The 24,411-nt window shown below is 36.9% G+C and overlaps 1 protein-coding gene across 5 annotated transcripts in view; it reads right to left on the bottom strand.

Annotated features, from left to right (window-relative positions):
* LOC110214856 (amine oxidase [flavin-containing] B) overlaps positions 1–24,411 on the bottom strand; it is a 137,019-nt gene that overhangs the window by 13,115 nt on the left and 99,493 nt on the right. For 4 of the 5 annotated variants that reach the window (XM_078146575.1, XM_078146576.1, XM_078146577.1 and 1 more), the window contains 7 exons: positions 17,749–17,890; positions 15,622–15,771; positions 11,928–12,087; positions 6,641–6,737; positions 5,888–5,941; positions 3,503–3,560; positions 687–820 (listed from right to left, as the gene is read on the bottom strand). In XM_078146575.1, coding sequence (XP_078002701.1) covers positions 687–820; positions 3,503–3,560; positions 5,888–5,941; positions 6,641–6,737; positions 11,928–12,087; positions 15,622–15,771; positions 17,749–17,890 — 795 coding nt within the window. The remainder of the gene's footprint in view (positions 1–686; positions 821–3,502; positions 3,561–5,887; positions 5,942–6,640; positions 6,738–11,927; positions 12,088–15,621; positions 15,772–17,748; positions 17,891–24,411) is intronic. The other variant, XM_020995943.2, reaches the window with a different exon arrangement.

The raw sequence follows: 24,411 nt of genomic DNA, 5'->3' as shown, positions 1-24,411 counted from the left end.
CAATAAGGTCCAGGACAAAGCTGACCCTGAGCTGTGACTAGCACCAGTTTTCTTGATGCACCTCCCTGATCATTTAACTGCATCAAAAGTCCCAGGCACATGGAGTCTGGGCCTCTCAGATTTGGTAGGTGCTTAAGACCACACAACTCACCATATCCTGATGACTTACTGACCTGACGTTATTTCAGATGGAAAGAAGGGGGGGGGGCATCTCCAGAGAGTCTGAGGCTACTGGACCCTTGTTGCATATCATTGCTATGTGTTAGGGCAAAGTAAACTTCCTTTGTTAAATATTCACTACCTTATGACAGTGCCTCACTTTGTCTCAATATCGAACCTGAACTAAGGGTGTTGTAAGTACAGCTGTGCCTCCAACACATGGGTTCAAAAAACTGGATCATCCACATGAGCAGTGATGGGCAAGGGACTTATCCTCACCATTCCTACAAGTTACAGAGAGGTGCTATCTGCATTGGTGAAAGGATTCCCCTACAACGACGAGACTGGGTACAGACCCCATCATCTCCTCAATAAAACAAAGACAGAGCCTGAGATATTGATTTTTATAATGAAAAGACAGCAATAGAAATATAACGGTGCTGAATTCTATCTACTTAATGTTGAAAAAATAGAACTCAGAGACTGAATTTGTATACCAACTTCAAAGAGAATCTTTCTTAGCTCACCCCAAGGCTCCTGTACATAAGTTCCACATACAGTACCTCCCATACTGAGTCATTATTCCTGGAGGGAAGTAAGTTGTGTAGCAGCCTCCTGAGTATTGTTCCTCACACCAGTTCTTCTCTTCATAGTGCACTGGCTGTAAGACAATTAGGACAGTTTGAAAGAAAGTCAAAGGAAGACAACACCAAACACTATCATAGCTTCTTTCCTAAACAACCTCATCTTCGAATCTCAGAGTTCCGATTCTCCTGCTATTATAGGATTTGGCTTTGGGCCACCAGTCAGCAATGTCCAAGTATATGGAAAAACAAAAAACAAACACAAAAACGTATTAAGAACTCTAACTTTGTAAGTTAGAATACATGTGATACATTCATATATTAGTTCCCATTTTACATGTCTTAAGTTTCCATTTCCCTTTTTACAAGTTTTCGCCCTTTGCATCTATTTCCTTGGAAAATGGATTATTTAAGAGGCATTTACTGTTTAGCATTTTGGGATCGGAAAGGGTCAGAAAACTAGGCCAATCTGGGAAAAGGGTATATCCACCTTGGGTATGTGGGCAGATTAGAGAAAACTCTGTAGTGGTAAGGAGTGACAGCATGTCCGGGTGGGGGGGAACTGGGAAGAAATATTATGAAAACAAAACATAACATTTCTTCAAGAGACAGGAGCCATTCATATTTTGAATCTATCTTACCATTACAAACGATACTTTCTGACACAGTATGACATTACTGTGTTCACTTTATCAGATTCATTTGGCAAGCTGAACACACAAAATTTGTTCAGAGTGTGCTGTCTGCCTGTAGTTACAATAAGCTGCCACCAAAAGCTGGCGGTACCTTGGTCAAAACCAGTCAGAGTTCACACTTAAATCCAATTCATGTGCATGTCAAGACATCATCCTCATGATGTCACTGGTTCTCTTCGAGTATGAAAGACAAACAATAAGCAGTGCACGGTAGATCTATTCCATGGATGTGGCTTATTGGCGCACAGAGATGAGCAAGTTCTTTTTCCCTTACAAAAATAAAATTCTGTACAAAAATGGAAAGAACAGTGGGATTGGACCCAAGAGGCCTCAGGCTTGAGTCCTAAATTTGTCACTGACCGCTCATTTGACCAAGGAGAAGTGATTTTTCTCTATTTGGATCTCAAGCTTTCTCATCTATAAAATGAGAGGTTTGCATGAGATGATCTCAAAGGTGCCTTCTAGCTCCAAATCCCGTAATGTTATAGTGTTTTTGGGAGGGCATGCCAATATTCCTTTTAGGTTAAAACTCATTAAAGACATGTTAATACTTGAATATACAGTGTAGTAGAAACTAAACTTAAAAAGATTAAAAATGGTACATTGTTTACAAAACAATCATAGCTTAGATTTGTAAAGCATAGATTGAATTTTGTAAAATTCTTTCCCTACAACGACCATGGTGAGTGTCACATTCAAGACTTGACCTTTGGTCCTCATTAGACCTCATATCTCTTGCCTATAGGTTTTACCTGGGTCAGAAAACAACTCCTGGTACTCTCCTAATGGGGTTAGGAGCTGCTGCTTATTAATGTCCAAAATAGTCTGTTGGATCCATAAGAGCAGGTAAAATATTCTATTCTTTTCTGATTCTCCCTTAGAACTAACTTAGCATAAGGCCTTGCAAACAGTTGACCCTAAATGAAGAAATGCTGAATGAATAAATGAATGAATGGATTGGATTGCATATAGGGTACTTTGGTTAGATTTTTTCCCCCATGGTTTATTTTTATGTTAATCTCTATGTTTGTTTATTTAAAGCTTAATGGACAAATGGCTTTTGTACTCACTTTCAAAAGGTGATAAAATACATGTCAAAATATTTCAAAATGAGCTGTCTAGTGATTATACCCAGAACATTAATTAATAGGCAAAAGCCAAGAAAGTGAAGAAAGAAGATAGATTTTGCTGTTGCTTATGAACTCTACATTAGGGCCCCTTGGTTTATAATAAAATGTACTAAAAGGGAAAGCACCATCTAAGAGCCTTTGAATTTAAAAGGAGAAAAAAAATCTTCTCTTTGAATTGTTTCCATAGTTACTCAAAACACAGCTTTCAAATGCTGCTTCAAAGAACAAAAACGAGAGAAGCAGCGACAAAGGTAGTCAAGCATACAGGCAGGACCGCCTCTAGGTGGATGGGCTGGCTAAATCACACCATGTATTTTGCTGCTACTCTTCCATTTTCTACTCTCCCACCACCCTTTTATTTTATTCCAGTAAAATTAGGGTAAGATAAACACCGAAGTTGTCTTAGAAAAGGGAAAAAAAGTCCAGAAGAGCAATCTATGTACGTGGAAGCTGGGGAGGGGAAATCACCCTATTTGCTTTGCCTGAGTGATAACCGCAGTGCTTGCAGCTGGAGGTTTATAGCCTTATTTATAGACCTATCAAGCATTATCTTCAGGTTGTCACTGCCTTTTCCTAGTGTTGCCACTTCGATCTTTCTTGCTAGCTACCTTCTCAAGGCCCTCTTTATTTGACAAGAGCAAGGTCTCCTTGAAAGTGAGGGTCCTGGGCAACTGTCTGGTTCACCAAACCTGTCAAGAGCAGTATTGATATACAGGTTTGTGAGGTCACTAGCCAGCCAGGAGCTGACTCAAGATAGACACCCTTTATGTGGGTCCTGGTATAGACAGATCACACATGTAATGGAAGAAATCTTTTCTTTCAACCTGCTTCTTACACAGAACATTGTTAATCATATCATCACTGACTTAGTGAGTCCCCCTTTGTGGGGGAGGGAGGAAAATCTGGCTAATTTTGTAGGAAGTATTGTTCTTACATTGAGTGCTTCTTTTGATCCCAAAACCTTTGCATAGAGTTCGCAGAGTTTCTTCTTCCTTCAAAGGCAAAGTAGAATCAAATAAGCACCACCTTAACTTCTACTTCCCCTCCCTTACCTCTCAAATAAGACGTTGCTTATTCATTATTGTTTTATTTTAACTTGGCTAAAAGGGTCATTTCATATCCAAAACACAAAACAATAAAGATAATGAAATGCTCAAACATTTTGAAGGCAACTTTTCAGGTCAACAGAATCACTAAGCAGGTAAATCAATCACTTAAGGTTTGCTGTAGTTTATACCAAACTGATTGTCATACAGTACAGGCAGTGCAATGTTGAGGAAGGAATGATGGACTGGGAGTCAGACGACATAGATTTCCATCCTAGTCCTCCTCCTTATTAGCCATTATTATTTCCCCATCATTGGGAAAAATAAAGACAGGTCTGCTTGTAGTCTCTAACTCATTGTTGAGAGGATTAAATGTGATTATGTAACTAAAGCATTTTGTAACCACAAACATTAGATAAATGTACTTAATATAGAACCTTAGTATTGGTTCAGCTCTCTCATTTCACAAGGGAGGGAAGCAAAGCCCAAGAGAGATGAAGTGAGTTGTCCAGGGCCACATAGTTAGGTAGCAGCATAGTTAGAACTAGACCTAGGTCTACTGACTCCCAGTTCAATATACTTCCCATTGCACATTGCTTCTAAGGGAAGACAAATGTCACTTCCTTTACATGATAAGAAAGTGGAAAATATACCTTTCTGGTCTCCATTATCAAGATTCTTAATAGCATTGCACAAATATTACCTCATTTTATTATTACAGCAATCCTCAAAGAAAAGATCTATTATTACCTTCATTTTACAGTTGAGGAAACAAAGGCAGACAGAAGTTAAGTGACTGGCCCAGGATCACACAGCTTGAGTGTTGAAGGCAAGATTTGAACTCAGGTCTTCCTGACTCCAGGACCAATGCCCTATTTACTGAGCCACTAAGCTTCCTTTAAGTGACAGACAGCTTATTTTTTTTCCATTGGGCAATGGGGGTTAAGTGACTTGTTCAGGATCACACATCTAGTGAGTGTTATGTGTCTGAGGCTGGATTTGAACTCAGGTCCTCCTGCATCCAGAGCCCTTGCTCTATCCACTGCGCCACCTAGCTGCCCACAGACAGCCTTCTATAATATACGTGCTGTAGATAATTCAGTACTGATAAGACTGGGGAAAGATATTTAGCCAGAAGAACGACTTTTCTGACAAGAATATTCAAGACAATATAGGGTGTCCTGCTTTCTATAGCTAATTAGATCAGTCTGATTAGAGTAGCAATTGCCTCTAATAAATTCAAAGAATACAATATTTAGTAAATGACGATGAAGTATCTGTCACCTTTGAAAAGGAAATGAAGAACATTCATCAGATGCTACCAGTGAGTAAGTGGCTCTATTTAAGTTGTTTTATAAAGTGCTCTGTGGATTCCTGACTGGTAGCATCTATTCAAATAGGAATTTACTGAATAAATTAAAAGAGTTAAGACATCTCCCAAAGCAGATGCTTTAAGTAGGTTCTTGGCAGAAAATCTTTCTCCCACCATCTGAATGAAGGGAATGTATGGAAAATTTGAAGAGTACCCTCCCCATTTCTCATGTGGACAAGTAAAAGAGGTTCATTTCTACAAGATCCCACAGCATGTCACTTAACCCCCTTTGCCTCAGTTTCCTCATCTGTAAAATGAACTGGAGAAGAAGTGGCAAAGCACTCCAATATCTTTGACAAGAAAATCCCAAATACGGTCATAAAGAGTTGGACATGACTGAAAAATGACTGAACAACAATAAAAATCATCCCAATAATAAGCATGTTTGTGCTGTTAATTTAGTATTTACCACATATTGCTTTGTATTGTCCAGGGTATCAGTCTTATCTTCCTCACTAGACTATACTTTTTTTTTAAGGCAACTGGGGTTAAGTGACTTGCCCAGGGTCACACAGCTAGTAAGTGTTAAGTGTTTGGTCTGAGGTGGGATTTTGAGCTCAGGTCATCTTGACATCAGGACCAGTGCTCTATCCACTGCACCACCTAGCTGCCCCTTAGACTATAATTTAATTAAGATCAAGGACTGGACCTTAACTATTTTTGAATTTCCCCACATAGACCTATTACCTTGCTCATACAGAGTACTCAAAATGGCAACTGTTCTGCAGAATGAATTAGAAGACCGTTTTTTTTTTAATGCCAGCTTCATACTTTTCCTAAAATAGCTTCTTAGCACCTCAGTAATTAACAAACGACCAGTATTTTGTGATATGTATATAAATTGTTAGATGTTCTAAAATTCACAATAGTAAACTGTTAAATCATAAGCTTTATTTCTTACCTTTCTTCTTTGGTAAGACGTGCCAGTTTCCTTGCTTTATGGGCAAGAATAAATCTAGAACATAAAAAATAAGAAAAATAATATGAAATTGTCTTCCCTCTTGCCCTGCTCATGTAACTTTAAACACTAATAGCATTCTGCTTTAAAAGATTGATAAGAATGTCCCAAAATAATTTATTTTGTCCTCATACCCCTTTTATTTGCAAGTTATTCCAATTCTAGGTACTGAATGCCACTTTCAGTCTTGAGGAATTCTGGGGGATAAATAAATGTATCATTTTGTTGGCAGTCCAGGTCAGCATCATATCGTTTTCCTTCAATTGTCATAGAATGATAATTGCCTATTAAAATTCCCTACTTAGCCTCATTCTTTGCCAAGTACTTTCTGTCTAAAAAGTATATCATTATTCTAATAATTTCAACAAGACAACCTTCCTGTGAACTGCTGTCTTTCTAAACCCAAATCAAAATGATGATAGATGTAATAACTGTCAAAATGTAAACAGAATTCTACTTTTTAAAAATATGAATTTAGTAGACATTTTGAAAAAGTAATAATGCTGATTTATGGAACATTACACTTGAGGAACCATTTTCTTGTGTAAGAAGACATTTCAAAATGATTTTGGTTCATCTTTCTTAACAACATTAGTTTCTTCTTTTTCAAGAAGCAAAGAAAATAAAAAAAAATATATCCTTCATCACCATAAATGCTTGGACATTATGAAAGGATACCCTATCTTTCATTCTTACCCTATTATGGCAGCATAAGTACCATCAGGCTTGGTGTCATCTAGAGTATAGGCAATTGGAGCTTCTTCCCCTTCAATGATCATACTTCCACAGTAATCTGGGTAAACCAGAAAGAGCAGAAAGAACTGAATTTTCCAGTTAAATCACTTCCAGGTTCAACAATGCAACATTAAATTCACTGAGTAAAACTGGTTTATTGTTTGGACAATAAATGCAGAAAGATCAGACAAGTGATTTATGTTGAAAGGAAAGGTAACCAATAGATCATTTCCCTTCTTTATTTCTGAAAATAAGGCTACAGATTTGGGGTGGGGGGAGTAAAAGAATATAGTACTAAGGATAAATGCATGATTGATTTAGTACAATCTTGTCATTAATTCTGTTTCCAACATAATTTTCTGTTCCTTTTTATCTAGAGAATAAGAACAAAAATGCAGTATTTCACCACATAATCATTGCAGATTTCATGCCAAATTTTTTTGCAAAAAGTGGAGTGTGACCATTATGTAAAGCTTTTAAAAATTGTGCTGGTATTACCTAAAAATCATTTGTTACTAAACTGTCTTTGGTACAAGATTAGGATGCACAGAATACTTGTGAATATACGTTAAAATTGAATACTGACAATGCGTGTGCAATGAGAATTCTAGGTTCGTGGCAATGCCTGAAAGATAAATGCATACCCATATGCCACTGGTGAATACATGCTGCTCTGTTAACCTTTTAATCAGTGTGTGAGGAACAGAATTATACCATGCAACAATTACGCGATGAAAGCTTATAAACCAATTTTTGAACTGGAGTGGTGGAGGAACAGGGTGCAATGATTATGCAGTGAAATGTGGTAAAAAAGAAGATTAAAAAGGTAAAGGATTCTAATAGTTTAATGCAATATAGAAATAGTGTATCATGTCTAAAAATCAGGCAATTTGCAGGCTTTAAATTTATGGTTATTTTCTTTGTAATTTCCCCCCAGGACATATATGACAACAACCATTTGTATTAAATTTTCAAAGAAATATCAGTTATCTGAGAGACAATGAAAATATAGATAATAGAAATCTACCAATAGGACAAAATCTTCACTTCAACCAATCATTTTAACTTCTTTCATGTAGGGAACTGGTGAACCCCTTGTGTTATCTCATTTCATATTGATGGGTCTCCCCTGACCATTCACAAAATTGATGTCAGATCTAGAAAATGGTGATACCAAGGCATGGCGAAGATGCAATGTTTAGAATCTGAAATATTAGAATATACACTAGAGAAAAGCTCATGATGAAAGCTGTACTTGATCCCTCATTTATTCAACAAAACAAGTCATTGGAGTAATAAGATTATAACAATAACTAGTATGTTTATAGCACTTTGCAGTTTGCAGAGTGCTTTAAAATATCTCATTTATCCTTACAACAAGCCTGGAAGGTAGTTTTATTAATATAATATTATTACAGATGAGGAAACTGAGGCACAGAGAGGATAAATGATTAGCTTGAGGTCATACACTAGTAAACATCTCAGAGACAGGATCTGAACCCAGGTCTTCTTGACTTAAGGTCAAGGGGTCTACTCACTGCACCACTTAGTGGCCTAATGAAGATTTCTAGTACCAATGTATTCTTTAAGTTGTTAGAATAATTTTATAGATTTTGTAATACTTCCATGCTTTGGGAAAACATGAAATCAGGGCTCGAGTTATCGTTTTGTTGATTGTCTAGGCTTTATAAAGTAATAGGGGCAGCTAGGTGGTGCAGTGGATAGAGCACCAACGCTGGAGTCAGGAGGTCCTGAGTTCAAATGTGACCCCCATACACATAACACTCAACTAGCTGTGTGACTCTGGGCAAATCACTTAACCCCAATTGCCTCACCCCCAAAAAGAAAGTGATAGAGAAAATATTAATCAGTAAATTAAATTTAAAAGTATGGTCCATGGACCTTCTTATTCAGAGTTAGTTATTAGATAGTTAAACATTTTTACCTGCACACTCCTGCATGGTAAGTATATATAAAATGTATACAAAATAAATACAAAGTAGGAGACGTTATCAGATGGGGAGATCAGGAAAGACCTCATGCAGGAGGAAGAATTTGGATTGAGTTTTAGAGGTGAACTACATCATATCTAAGGTCCCTTCCTGAGCTTACATTATATGATGCTATTAAGTAAGAAGACTGGCTTTTTTCTCTCCCATTCCCCTCTCTCCTGGCACCTTGCTCCTAGCCGGTCACTTCAGAGAAAGTGCCAGCTCCTTGTTATAGAACCACTTTTAATCTTCCTCAGCATACCTTCTGCTGAAATGCTATTTATAAGTACCAAAGCTGATTAATAGGATTTTCATCTCTTCTCCTTGTTTATCCTCTGAAGAGACATGGCTAAAAGACGAATAAGAGAAAGGGAGAACTAAGGAATCCAGCTGACTGCTTCTCAATCAATGGCTCTCAATACCTTGGTTTCTTTCTATAGATACTATTTTATTTTTTAGTAATGTTTTTATTTTCCCCCAATTACATGTTAAAATAATTTTTTAACATTTTTTAAAAAGTTCTGAGTTCCAAATTCTATCCCTTCTTCCTCCCTGCTATGGTAAGCAATCTGAAATAGGTTGTACAGGTGAAATCATGTAAAACATTTACATAGTAGTCATTTTATACAAGAAGACTCAATGAAAGAGAAAGGAAGAAGGAAAGAAAGAAAGAGAAAGAAAGGCAGCATGACTTTGGTTTCTTACAAAGACATTCTCAGCCTACTTGAGATGGTGGGGGTGAGGAATAGAGAAGACTGAAGGAATTAGATTTTGGGAAGAGGGAGGACTGGGATGGATGATAGAAGCAACACTAACTACAGTACAAGGAGGACAGATCACAACTGATATGTTTCCATCTTGAAGTTGAAAGGTTCAATGAATAGATAGATGGCTGGACAGGTGGATGGGTGGCCACTAGTTGAGGCAGAGAAGAGGAGGCTCCTTTCTTCCTTACTGTGTCTGGGAAACTCATCTGTGCTAAAGGTTTAAAAAGATTGGAAAGGACCTATCTAGAGAATCCACAAACTAGATCAATTACATCAGTCTGCAAAAATTAATGGTCTAATAATACTTAAATATTTTCCTTTTAATTATCAAAATTCTATCCAATTCTATCCAGTTTATTAAAAGGTAACATACATAAATGGCTAATTACTATTTTCAGAGATCTGTGACTTCCTTGGTATGGGTATGCCCTCTCCGACACAGATCAGAACTCCTCTTTGCCTTAGTAGACAATATTCACAAAAAAAATCATCACATGGTAATGGCCATTCTTCTACTGACAAACTTCCTTGCATTTGGTTGCAAGTTTGCTAGGATGATAAACATAATCTGTCACCTGGCCCATACTCAAAATCTTTTCATTTGTAGAGTTTGTACTCCACTGGTATTACCTTTGAGAATTCAAGGTCACTTCCATGCCATGAGGAAGACTTGGAAGAAGACTTAAGTGGTAGGAATGATGAATAATTGGTGCATAAAATCTGCATGGCTGATTATAGAATTTTCTCATGGACTTTCTCATGCTTTAGTAGACTGATTCCAGGCAGTTATCCTCAAGGATTATTCTAAATCGAGCTTTGGAAACAAAAGGCCAGGGTTCATGTCCTGACTCTGCCTCTTAGCAGCTGTGTGATCTTGGATAAATCACTTTTCTTTTCTAGGCCTCAATTTCTCATCTGTAAAATAACTTTTTGGATTACATGATTTCTAAATTCTCCTCTAATTCTAAATCTATGATAGTAAATTCCATTTCCCTCAATCTGTCAACAGGTAATGGTGTTTTACCTTAGCCATCTTATCTATTTAGGTAGATCAGAATGTTTCCTAACCCATTAAAACCAGAGATAGCAACAGCCACAAATCCCTTCCTTCCTTTCTTAAGATGTTACAGTAGAAAGAGATATCTGAAATTGTTTAGACCATGACCGTCCCAATTTTCAGGCAAGAAAACTGAAGTTCAGTTTCTGAATTGACTTAATTATTTAATTGTCTTGCTGAGATCACACAGGTATATTAAATAATAGAGCTGAGAATCAAACTCAGATCCCCTGAGTCCAAATTGAATGTTGTTCTCTGTATGCCACAATGTATCTAGGTTGAAGGAAACTGACTGCTTGAAAAAACTATCATATATATCATGTTAGTTATGTACTGAGTAGCAGTTAGTTTCAAAGAGCGATTCATTTTATTTCTTAAATGAAATCATGACTCTTAACTCAAAGTTCTAATTTATTAAATTGACTTTCAATTCCATTCAATAAACATTTATTGACTGCTAATTCTGTGGAAGACATTGTATTAGCTGAAGAAGATAACAAAAGCTAACATATGTGTGTGTGTGTGTGTGTATAGAGAGTGTGTGTATACATATATGTATATATATATATAGAGAGAGAGAGAGACAGAGACAGAGACAGAGAGACAAAGTAGAGAGACAGAGAGAGGCAGAGAAACAGAAAGAGACAGACTGACAGAGACAGAGAAAGAGAGCTTTAAAGTTTTCAAAATGTTTTACATAATTATCTCACGTGATCTCCACAACAAACTGTGAGGTAGGTGCTATTATTATCATTTTACAGATGAAGAAACTGTGGTTGAGTCAAGTTAAGTGCCTTCAGAAAGCTAGTAAGGTCTTCCAGATTCCAAGTCTTCTGTCCACTACACCAGCTCACTGACTCATATAGATGGAAAGATGAACAATACATGGTTGCTGCCCTGAGGGGGATAAGTGGGAAGACTAGGTACGTCCATACAACAATGTAATTGAATGCATAGTATACAATTGCCTAAGAGAGGTACAAGGAAAGTGCTATGAGGAGGAAGGATCATTTCTGGCTGAGGGAATCAGGGAAGGATTCGTGGAGATGATTTTGAGATTTGAGACTTAAAGGGTGAGCTGGATGTCCAGTTCCAGAGATGTTGGGAAGGAGAACTGCAGACTTAGAGAACAGAACATTCCCTAAAGACATGGAGGTAAGAAAGGATTCAAAAAATGCCAAATAATTCATCTTGGCAGGAGTAATGAGCAAATGAATAATTATATTAGATGAGGCTGGGAAGGTTGTTTGTGGAGAGCTTTGAATGCTAAGTTAGAACTTGAAACTTGTGTTTCATGACAATAGAACATTATAAAGAAAGAGAGTGACAAATCCAAAATAATGTGCATTGGTGGAGAGCAAGAAGAGATAAAGAGCCCTCTAAGCATTTTTCTTAGCAGACCTCTGGAATATTCATAGAAATAAGATACCTACCCTTTTTCCTCCAAAAAGGTTCTTGGTAATATACTATACATTTGATGACTGAACCCAAAGGAACGCGACTAATCAACTGGTTTCTCATCATTGGTAAGGGTGGGTTATAATGAATCTTCATACCCAATACTGGAGGAATAGCACTAATGACATATTTGGCCTATAAGGAAACAAATGGCAAAATATAATAATAATAATAATAATAATAATAACAATAACAATAATACAACAACAACAATAATAACAATAATAATGAAATGTATTTTCATAGGATCATAGATACGGAATTGGAAGAAATCTTAGACTCAATTGAGTTCAACCTTCTTATCTTACAGATAAGCAAACTGAAACCCAAAGACATTTATTGACTTGTCCAGAGTCACACAGTTTAAGTGTATGAGGTAGGATGTGAACTTGGGATTGACTCCAAGTCTAGCACCCTATCCATCACACCAAGACAATCATTACCTATTCAGAGAGCTCACATTATTATAGGTCTTTGAATGTTAACTCAAAAGGAGAAAATACCACTTCTGCAAGATAAGAGAATATTTTTCATTCTTCATTAGAAAAGATACTACGTTAGGAGTCTGGTAAAATCTGGCCATATTTAAGTGCTGGGGATTGGCAGAACTCCGACATAAAATCTTATCATTAGAAGGGATTTCAAAGGTTATTTGGTCCAATCTCCAAATCAATCAATTGTAAAATATTTATTAAGTACTTACTACATTCTAGGCACTGTGCATGGCACTAGGGATACAAAAACAGTGAATTAAATGCTCTCTATTTCCAAGGAGCTTTAATTCTAAAAAGAGAGGAATCTTCTTTTGCCCCATCTTTGACTAATGATCATTGGGGCCTTCCTTGCTGGAGTGTGGTAACAAGAATTTCACCACTTCCTGAGTATTTCACTTCGTAAGAAATTCACAAGGTGTCCATTTAATTTTTTTGATAGTTCTAACAATTAAAAAGTTATTCATTACATTGAGCTGAAACATCTTAAATTTTAAATTTAATTGTTGCATCTTAAAAATCTGAAATTTCCAACCATTGGACCTACTTTTTATCCTCCTTCCTTCCCGTCCTTCCTCACCCCTACCTCTGTAACTACCTGGAAAAAAAAATCTAATTTCTATTCCACATAATTCATCAAGTATTTGAAGACAGTTATGATTTCTTCTCTCTCCTCTTCTTCATTTATTTCCTCCAACTGTTACTCATAAAATATGGTTTTTAGCTCCTTAATTATTCTAGTTACTTTCCTCTGTACATGTGCAGTTTATCAGAATTAAGAAGAATACCTGAGATGTCTTCCAAACAGTTCAGAGTATAGAGACCAATGGACTTTACCTCTTGCATTACAGAAACTACATTTCCACTGTATGAGTGCATTATGGCAGCCTATGATTACACTAATATTTTTATTTACAACAGTTAGAATATTGACTCATTTTGATCTCATGAGCCACTAGCTTCCAGCTTTTTTGTCCTCCCTACCCTATGAACTACTGTTAATATAGTTTTCCTGTATCTAAAACGTGTTAAGTTGGCTTGTTTTTAGTCTAAACAAGGAATTCTACATTTTATCTTATTAATTTCAACCCATTATTACTATGGATTAATCTTTCAAAAATTCAAATTTTGCTGTTTGATATATTAGCTATTTCTTCTTGCTTTTAGGGCATCTTTAAAATTTGCTAAGGGACCTTTCTATATCTTCATCCAAGATATTGATAAAAATGTTTAGTAATACAGGACCAAAAAAGAATCCTTTGGCATGTGTCTAGAAATCTTCCTTTAACTTAAATTAAAGTCATTAATCACTGTTTTTGAGTACTTCAACAAGCCAAAAATCAACCTTAACTAAACATATTTATATATCTTAAAAGATGTTTGTTAAATGCTTTGGGAAATTTGGACACACTATGTTTATAACATCTCCCTTAACCTTCTGGTCTAATAACAATTTTTAAAAGTATTGTTTTCACTTAGCATAACTTTTTTAAAATTTTATTTTTTTAATTTATGGAATAAAACAAGCATTTCTATAACATAGTGTAATGAAAAGATAATTGCACATGAAACTTCAAATCTATTATGTACAGCTTGTTATTTCTTTTAAACATATAAAGTTATCATGTAAACTTTTTTCTTCCCTCCCACACCCCCAATCCTAGAGATGGCTATCATTAGACACAAATCGGATATATATATATATATATATATATATATATATATATATGTATATATATATATATATATATATATATATAATATATATATATATATATATATATATATGTATATATATATATGTATGTATGTATACGTATACATATATGTAAAATTATTCTATACAAACTTCTATTTATCAATTCTTTTTCTGGATGCAGACAACATCTTTTTTCATTGTCTTTTATAGTTTATTTGGGTATTTACAATAGTCAAGATGATTTATTCACTCAGAACCATTCTTAAAACAATATTGCTGTTACTGTATACAATGTCCTCTTGATTCCGCTCATTTCATTCTTCATTACGTCATGCAAGTCTTTCCATGTTTTTCTAAAATCATTGAGCACATCATCTCTTATAGCACAGTAGTATCCCCTCACAATCATATACCACAACTTGTGCAGCCATTCCTCAATTGATGGGCATCCCTGCAATTTCTAGTTCTTTGCCACCACAAAGAGAGCTACTATAAACATTTTGGAACATATAGGTACTTTTCCTTTTTCCCTAATCATCTTTGGAAATAGGCCTAGTAGGGGGTATTGCTAGATCAAAGGATATAGACAGTTTAATAACTCTTTGAGCATAATTCCAGAGTGCTCGCTCTCTCTGGATAATTTTAATTACATTAAATTTAAAAAGATCTTGCACAAATAAAACAAATGTAGCCAAGATTAGAAGGAAAGTAGGAAATTTGGGGAAAAATTTAAAGACAGTTTATTAGAAAAAGGTCTCATATCTAAAATGGATAAAGAACTTTGTCAAATCTATAACAATATAAGTCATTCCCCAATTGATAAGTGGTCAAAGGATATGAACAGGCAGTTTTCCAATGAAGAAATCAAAACAAGTTATAGTCATATGAAAAAGTACTCTAAATCATTATTGATTAGAGAAATAGAAATTAAAACAATCTTGAGATATTATTTTATACCTATTAGATTGGCAAAAAATGTTGAAGGGAAAAGAGACAAATATTGGAAGGGATGTAGAAAAATTGAGATGCTAGTTCATTGTTGGTGGAATTGTAAATTGATTCAACCATTTTGGCCTAATTTGTTCTAAATAATACATTCTGGCTCCTAGATATAATTTATACAACTCTGAATCATATATATATGTGTGTGTATATATGTATATATGTATATATATATATGTGCGTGTATATATATTATATATCTATATCTATATCTATATCTATATCTATATCTATATCTATCTATATCTATATCTATGTCTATATATCTATATATCTATATATATTTTGTTTTTAGGCAATTGGGGTTAAGTGATTTGCCCAGGGTCACACAGCTAGTAAGTGTCAAGTGCTTGGTCTGAGGCAGGATTTGAACTCAGGTCCTCCTGATTTCAACACTGGTGTTCTATCCACTGCGCCACCTAGCTGCCCCCTATATAAATATATTATTAATTAAAATACTATAAGGGCTTAAATTACCTCATACATCTCATGATTCAGTGTCTCCACAATAACTCTATCACCTGACTGATCAATATGAATTACAGGCCTTTCCAGCTTTACTCGGTCTCCGAGAAGTTCCATTATCCTCTCACTAACTTGACCAGAACCTCCAACAAACTTCCTTTCCTGTAAAAGAAAGACATGCTGTAAGAGGTGGGATAGAGGGAAAAGGAAATAGAATTTTTAATTTCCTCCTCTCAATGACTGTCTTTATTACCATCCTTCCCACTTTCATTTTGTTCTTCTCTTCTCCTACACTCCAGAGGTATATTTAAATCTTTATTGGCTGACTGTGGGTCAAATGTAATATAGGGAGGAAAAAATAAATTATTATTAATACCATTTGTTCTGGACATTGAACTTCAATTAATGCAGACAAAGGAATAGAGAGAGATGTAGAAGAAAGGGAATGAGAATACAATGAGAGGGAGATCACAAATGCTCGAGAGGAATTTCCAAAGAAATTTTCATTTACTCAGAAGAAAAATAATTGCTGCAAGGTTTCCTCATTACACTTCACTGTAGTTCTGTTAAATTAAATTTATTACTCTAAAGACTGTATACCCAATTACAGGAAGTGGACTGATCACATCCACCTCCAGTGTCTTTCCCTGGCACTTCCTCCTCCCATCATCATATTGTTGAAGAACTGGAGCTCTTATAAGCTGATTAGCGGTGGTGGTGACGCCTGCATGAGCTACAGCGATTTTCTTCTCCCTCTCTATTGGCTTCTGATATATTTATTTTGAGTTCTTCATAGATGGTGGTGTTCCATATCTTGGTGCTATACAGCAATAGCAGTAAAATGATAGTATTAAACAAAAAAAAAATTGAGCACTTGCATTCTTGGCAAAAATACAAAAAAGATCTTGGTAACTGGTCCTGTCATTTCCTGGCAAATAGAGGGAGAAGAAATGGAAGTAATGTCAGATTTTATATTCTTGGGCTCAAACATCACTGCAGATGCAACTGCCTCCATGAAATTAAAAGACACTTGCTCTTGGAAGGAAAGCTATGACATATCTGGAGAGCATACAATAAAGCAGACATCAACTTGCTGACAAAGGTCCATATAGTCAGAGCTATGGTTTTCCCAGAAGCAATGTATGGCTGTGAGGTTTGGGCTATAAGGAAAGCTGAGCACTGAAGAATTGATGCTTTCAAACTGTGGTACTGGAGAAGACTTTTGAGAGTTCCTTGGACAGTAAGGAGATGAAATCAGTCAACACTTAAAGAAATTAATTCAGACTATTCACTGGAAGGCCAAATATGGAAGCTGAAGCTGAAATTAGACCATAATGAGAAGACAGGACTCATTGGAAAAGACCCTGATGTTGGGGAAAATGAAGGACAAAAGCAAAAGGGGATGGGAGAAGATGAGATAGATAGATAGTGTCATGGAGGCAATGAATTTGAGTTTGCACAGTCTTCAGGAGATGGTGGATAGAAGGGCCTGGGATGCTACAGTCCATTGGATCACAAAGAGTTGTATGCAACTGAATCATTCAACAACAACAACAACAACAAATTCTTGGCACCTATGAGACCCTAGACAGGGCTGTAATTTGGGCTATTCTATTTAAAAAAAAAACTGTTCCAACCATTCTAGACACTGAAAAAGAAAGCGGTAAGATTTTTTAAAAAGCAAAACAAAACAAAACAAGCTCTCAACATCTGACTATCTGAAAGCCATAAAAATGTGTTCATGTGGATTTTATATTTTAAAATTTAAAAAAAAATCTTACTGACAATATACTCAATGTGTCCATATTTTTTTTGTTCTTACTGTCATTTTGTTCTAGAGCTTCATAAACATTCTGTTAAATTTTTCTAAAAATCTTTGGTCACATTGATTCCAAATGTGTAATTACAAAAATTGAATATATTTAGATTTTTGTCTTAAGATTACAAGTCTGTTATTTTGAATACCTATCAACAAATAGTGCCCTTCTAAAAATATAATAAGAAAGTTAAATTACTATACCACCCTGTTCTTTCTCTTTTTCTCTGTCTCTCTCTCCATGTCTCTCTGTGCATGCTCTGTTGTTCTCTCTTGCTGAAGTAACTTTCTAACTAGCAACATCTGTTGATAATTGTGAGTACCTGTCCTCCATTGGTTGTTGAAAGAATTCTGGTTGTGCCCCCACACTGCTTCACATACCACAGGAACCAAAGGGCAGAGACTTCATGTGTCTCAGCAGTGACACAGAGATTCACAAACAGTAGGGCAAGCTGTTTGGCAGATCTGTATAGGAAACAAAAGTGGAATCATCACTGCAATCATCCCCAGGGAAAAGCATGTACTTCATTCTCCAAGAAATGTTCAGATGAAAAATTTAGATGACAAGATAAAAATTAATACTGTCAAGCTCCTCAGTCTATAGATGAGGAGACCAAGATCAAGCAATGTTATGTGACTTGAGAGGCAGCATGGCATAATGGATGGAACACTCTAGGTATGATAGTTCTTTTCACCGACAGTAAAGCACAGGTACCACCATGCCACCTCTGTTATACTCAACAAACTCTAGTTATTTCCTTCTGTTACCAGGATTAAACGCAAAATCCTTCATTTGACTTTCACCATCTAGTCCTCCTCCCTTACCCCCCACCTTTCCAGTCTTCTTACATCTTATTACCCCCACCCCCACCCCTTCGATCCAGTGACATTGTGGTCTCCCTGCTCTTCTACAAACAAGATACTTTTTCTCTTGGCTCTGGGCATATTCTCAGGCTGTCCTCCATGACTGGAATGCTCTCCCTCTTCATCTCTACCTTTTGGCTTTCTGCAAGTCCCAGCTAAAATCCCACCCTATACAGGAAGCCCTTCCTAATCCCTCATAATTATTTTCTATTTATCCTGTATATACTTCATTTGCACATATTTATTTGCTTGTTTCCTCCATTAGCTTGTGAGCTACTTGAGGGTAAGGACTGTCTTTTGCCTTTCTTTGTATCCCCACAGCCTGGCATAGTGCCTGGCACACAGTAGATGCTTAATAAATGCTTACTGACATACAAATAAGCAACTTGCAGCTTTAGAGTTGCCTGGGGCACTGAGAGATTTAGTGACTTGTTTATGATCACAAACCTACTATGTGTCAAGAGGAAGTATACTCTGCCACACTGCTGCTCCTTATATTGGTGAAACAACAATTTCTACCCTAACTTGGTCCCCATAATGCTGTTCCCCAGGCATCTTGACACTATGCCACCACAAACATACTGCTCCACCTCTCCCCCCAGCCACCTCTTTCTTTTATGTGTTTCCTTCCTCTATTACAATGCAGACCTCCTAGAGGGCAGGGGCTGTCTTTCTTTTTGCATCTGTATCTCTAAAACTTAGCACAGTACCTGGTATATAGTAAGTGCTTCATAAATGCATTTTTGTTCATTTATCATAGAGTTTTGAAAAAAATTATTTTCCTTTCACCAGTCATATCTTACTAAAAGTTACCCTCGAAATAGTGAATTCTCAAATTCTCAATGGATTTGTGATCTCACTGATAGGGGTACTCTGACCAGTGATACAGACTGAAGACAATTCATGCCTTTTCATCCTGTGTGACTTTTGTCCAAGCATTTCTATAAATCCTTTATAGGTGGTCCACTCAATGTGTTTTTGCGCCTTTTCCAGATTGTCAAACATTTCCCGGGTACTACTGGCTGTCTAAGGACTATCCCTCACCTTCATTAGCCTGCATCTCTATGATAATAAGCAAAGCAAAATAGTTTATGATTTTGAGAATCGGTTAGACGTGAAAATAAAGGTCCTATCACAGAGACCCTTAGTTGTAGCTCTGGCTAAAATTCTTCTCATATTAATTACATTCATAAAGTTTCCCTGTCTGCTGCACAAGACATGATTCTTAGATGTTGAGTAAGTTCTATGCAGTAGTTGAAGACTTTCTCCAGGATGAACTGATGTTGAAAACGCTTTTGCTCTGGGAAAAAGGCTACCCTCCTTTATAAATGTTTTACTCAGAATTCTCTGATACACAGCTCAGTTGTGTGTTCTGATTAAAGACTTTCCCATGTTCATTATGTTCACATAGTTAATCACATTCTATCTTAGTCTGATGTTGAATAAAGTCACAGCTTCAGGTGAAGGCTGCTTCCTATCGTATTCATAAAGTAACTCTCCACTATGAATTTTCTGATGAATATCAAAGATTGTATTCAGAAGAAAAGTTGTCTTACCCTCATTACATTCATAAGGTTTCTCTCCAGTGTGAATTCTCTGATGTTAAGTAAGCTGTGAGATTTGTTGGAAGGCCTTTACACTTTCATTTCATTTATAATTCTTCTCACCACTATGAATCCTCTCATGTTCAGTAAGAAATGTGTTTTAGCAGACCTTTCAAAATTTGTTACATTCATATGGTTTCTTTCCAATGTGAATTCTCAGATGCACAAAAAGTTGGGTGCTGCTGTTGAAAGCCTTCCCACATTCATTCATTCCACATTCTCTCCCCCGTGAATTCTCTATGTACAATAAAGTTTGTGTTCAGAAGAAAGCTTTCCCATACTCATTACATTCATGTGATTTCCCTCCAATATGAATTCTCTGGTGTATATATCTAAGTTGAGTGCTCCTACAGAAAGTGTTTCCACATATACAAAGTTTCTCTCTAGTATGAATTATCTGTTATTGAGCAAGATGCGATCTCCTCTGGAAGACCTTCCCATAATTATGACATTTTGTAAGGCTTCTCTTCAGCATACGGTCTCTGAGTTTCAGTGAGGGTGGAATTATAACTGAAGGACTTTTACCCTCATTATACTTAGGGGATATTTTTGAGCAGATTATAATAGTTTCTGAGGATAGTCTGAAACTATTTCCATATGTATCACCTTTAGGGAGAGTATTTCCTAATGATGCTTTCTATTGTGGAAAATGTACTGGTCTCAGATTAGCAATTCTAGCAAATTTACTATGGTCATACCCTCTCACTTGATTAAGATGGATGATTTTTACTAGTTTAGAATGTTTTCCCTTATTGCTCTGCTCTCTCTCCAACCTGGCAGAATATTGCCAGGCTTCTCACAACTTGGAGATACAGATGCTAACCATGAGAAAGCTTCCCGGGGATAATTTTACCACAGAAAGGCACAGTGTGGGAACTGATTCCTAGTTTTTAGGCTGGCCTCCTAACTTGCACAGCAGATTTCACCTCTAGCATCTAAGGTGCTTCCCTTTGCCCCAGCTGGTGGATCCTATCTCTTGGAAATGATAAGTCCCAGGCAGACCAAGTTCCTGGAGTTATCCTGCATTACCTTCCTATACAGCTCCTTCAGGGAAGGGTCTGGGAGTTTCCACTCTTCCAGGGTAAAGTTGACAACCACATCCTGGAATGTCACTGACTTGTGGGGGGTTACTGACCTCTTGTTCCACAGTCAGAAAGGAATCTGGGTGTATTGGCCCCTGGAAACCAGAGGCAGAATTGGAAGCCCTGTGCATGTGCACTGGTTAGGTATCCTGTGGCCCTGAGGGAGACCAGGGTCCCTACTCCAGAACCTTGGGATTCTAGAAGAACCAGCTACAGGACTGACTTCCAGTACAGGGCAGGAAGTGGAAATGATGAGATTGTTCTGGAGTACAAAGGTACCATTTTGGTATGGTAATGCAGAGATAGACATGATATTGCAGAAGCAAAGCTGATGCATGTATATGATGGGTACCTTCCTGCTAAAACCAACAGCCTCAGGAGGCCTGACCACCAGACAAGACAGCACTGGGTGTCCCTCCTTCCCTTCCCTTCTAGTTCCTACAGGGCTGCCAAGGGAGACAGCTGAGGTCTCTGGTCCTCTGCCCACAGTGACTTTACCTCAAAGTCTTTACCTTTTCTCTCCTTTCAGAACTGTGACCTGAGGCCACGTGTTTGTCTTCTAATACCATTAAAACATAACAAAACCATGCATAGACTCATTATCATTTTAACCTTTAGGACCCTTAAGTATAGTAGGGTTCTAAGAACACATTTGTTTCTTGTTGCCATATTAACATGTAAACAATTCATCCCCACATATTCCCTTTCAATTAAACATGTATGTGTTGCTCAGCTCAGATACTTCTTTTTTTTTTTTTAGATACTACCTTCTTTAGGAGGCCTTTCTGTTTTCCCCCACTGCTAGAGCCATTCCTTTGAGATTATCTTTCATTTACACTGTTTATCTTATATGCACTTTTTTTGTTTATCTGCTCCATTAGACTGTGAGCTCACTGAGGGCAGGAACTGTGCTTTTACCATTCTTTACATTCCCTCCACTTAGCATACATAATAAATGTGCTACTGACACATAGTAAGTGTTAAATCAAAGATGTATAGTATTTTCTTAATAAATGCTTGTTGACTGACTCACAGACTTGCCCAAGGTGGTATAAGAGTTAGGATCTTTCCACAACACCATGTTCTCCAGGTTCACCTGCTTTGTGGCTAAGCAGCTACTTTACAAAATCATCATTCACTATCTGACACACACATGGCATGAATAGGGAAGCTAAACCTGCAGCTTTATAGTTAACAGCAGCCTTTAAAATATTTCAGTTCAGTTTGTCAAGGAAGGCAAGCATGGAATAAAGGAAGTAAACCTGAACTTGGAGACAGACCTGGGTTCTCATTCGGACTCTGCCAGTAAGGGACCAGCTTTGCTTTGGGCAAGTTACATTTTCTAGGCTTTTTTCTTTCCCTGTAACATGAGGACACGTGACTAGATGATCCTCACTCTTATTTCCAGCTCTCAATTTCTATGACTCTTAAGTATTTATTGATCATCTGCTAATGATACTACCATTGTAGTGAATTTAAAGTATTAGGTATGTGCCCTGACCTAATGCCAGCAATTTCATCAAAAAGGCATGATCTTCATTGAATTATTGTTGTTGTTGTTGAGTTGTGTCTAACTCTTACTGTTCTCATTTAGGGTTTTTGTGGCAAAGATACTGGAGTAGTTTGCCATTTCCTTCTCCAGCTCATTTTACAGATGAGGAAACTGAGGCAAACAGAGTTAAGTCGCAGCAGGGTCACACAGCTAGTAAGTGTCTGAAGCGGCAGTTGGACTCGGGTTTTCCTGACGCCAGGCTTGGCATTCCATCCATTGCACCTCCTAGCTGAGGAAAGAGCTCAATTGAAAGAGTAGGTCATGTGTGACTGCTCATGTAGTGTGGAGGAGCAAACAGCAGACAAGGAGTCAGGAGACCTATGTTTGAGGCCCGGCTCTGGCATTTATTAGATCTGTAGCCATGGAAAACTCATTTAAACTCTGAGTTTCAGTCCCACTAACTGGAAAATTCAATAATCCTTGCACTATTTATAATAAACATATCATAGAGTTGTTGTATGGAAAGAACTCCATAAATCTATAAAGTCCATTTTTATTTGTGAATCATAATAATAAATATGTTTTTGGGCAGGACACTTAAAACAGTACTTCTATGCAACCATAATAATACCTAACATTTACATAACACATCAATATAAGATTGTACACGAGTGACAAACTGTTGGAGCCAAGACTCTAAGGCCATTTTGCCCTACTGAGTCAAATGTTTGTTTTTTTTTTTAACCAGTAAACAATAATCACAGTAGAATCTTGCATTTTTCATACATCGCAATGAATTGCGAGGCTGGGAAGATAGAATTTGCTATAGAAAATTGTAAAAACATCACTCCCTTGGCATACCCTAGATCTACAGACACAGACCATTCTCATGAAGATTGATGCAGATGAAACAGAAGGCATTAGGGCCAGTACTTGAAGATGCCTCCTTAATCACTTTTTTTTTTGAGTATTAAAAGTACTTGATCTTTTTCATTCTTTTGTAATATCAACAGTGAAGTATCTCTCATACCTATAGATGAGACTTGAACTTACAAAATCCTCTGGCAGATAGAACCAGAGTTAACTTTGTTCAGTGATTTGCATATACTTAGGAATATTGCCCAGATTGTGCCATACAATTAGATGGACTACCATAATGAGAATTTGCTAACCAGATGTAGTAGGTCACAGCTGTTTCCTTCAAGGCATGAGGAAAAGTCAAGTCAAATGCATCAGTATTTCCTGGACTCTATTCCCTTTTAATTTTGTCATTCCTATTTTTATGCTATTTCCTTTTTTAAGGCTATTTTCCCATGCTGATTCCTTAGCTCTTTTGATTTGGGTATTTTATCCTGCATTCTCACCAGGGTCTTTTTGCCCCTATCTTTCTTCCCTTTTCATCATCCCACCGAGCAGTGTGATCAACAAGAATAGTGTAGATATCAGCCTAAACATCTATTACTACTGCATTCTCCTTCTACCTCCATCAAGGGTCATCATACTTCTTTATCAGAAGTTCATAGTGCCACTAGAAAACAAATAACCCCAGGGCAGCTAGGTGGCACAGTGGATAGAGCACTGGCCCTGGACTCAGGAGGACCTGAGTTCAAATCCAGCCTCAGACACTTTACACTAACTAGCTGTGTGACCCTGAGCAAGTCACTCAACTCTGATTGCCTCACCAAAAACCAAAAAACCCCAATAACCCTCTGAATCAGGGACAGCCTCAAATTGTCTTCTTACTCAGGGACGAAGACAGATCTGTGATCTCATAGATTCAGATTCTCTCTCCACTGATGCACACTACAATTCTAGCATGCCTTTTTGTCTTTTGTGCTCTTTAGCCATGTCTTTCTGTAAATCCTCCATAGATATACTCACTATCCTGCAAGCCTCCTCTAGCTCTTTTAATATATCAAGGGTATGTATCATTGTAACATTCCG

Source organism: Phascolarctos cinereus, unplaced genomic scaffold (assembly GCF_003287225.1).
Source record: "Phascolarctos cinereus isolate Bilbo 61053 unplaced genomic scaffold, phaCin_HiC Scaffold_726;HRSCAF=1367, whole genome shotgun sequence".
In the NCBI taxonomy this organism is placed as follows: domain Eukaryota; kingdom Metazoa; phylum Chordata; class Mammalia; order Diprotodontia; family Phascolarctidae; genus Phascolarctos; species Phascolarctos cinereus.
Note: the sequence above shows the minus strand (reverse complement) of the source record. Positions and strands in the feature narration are given on the sequence as shown.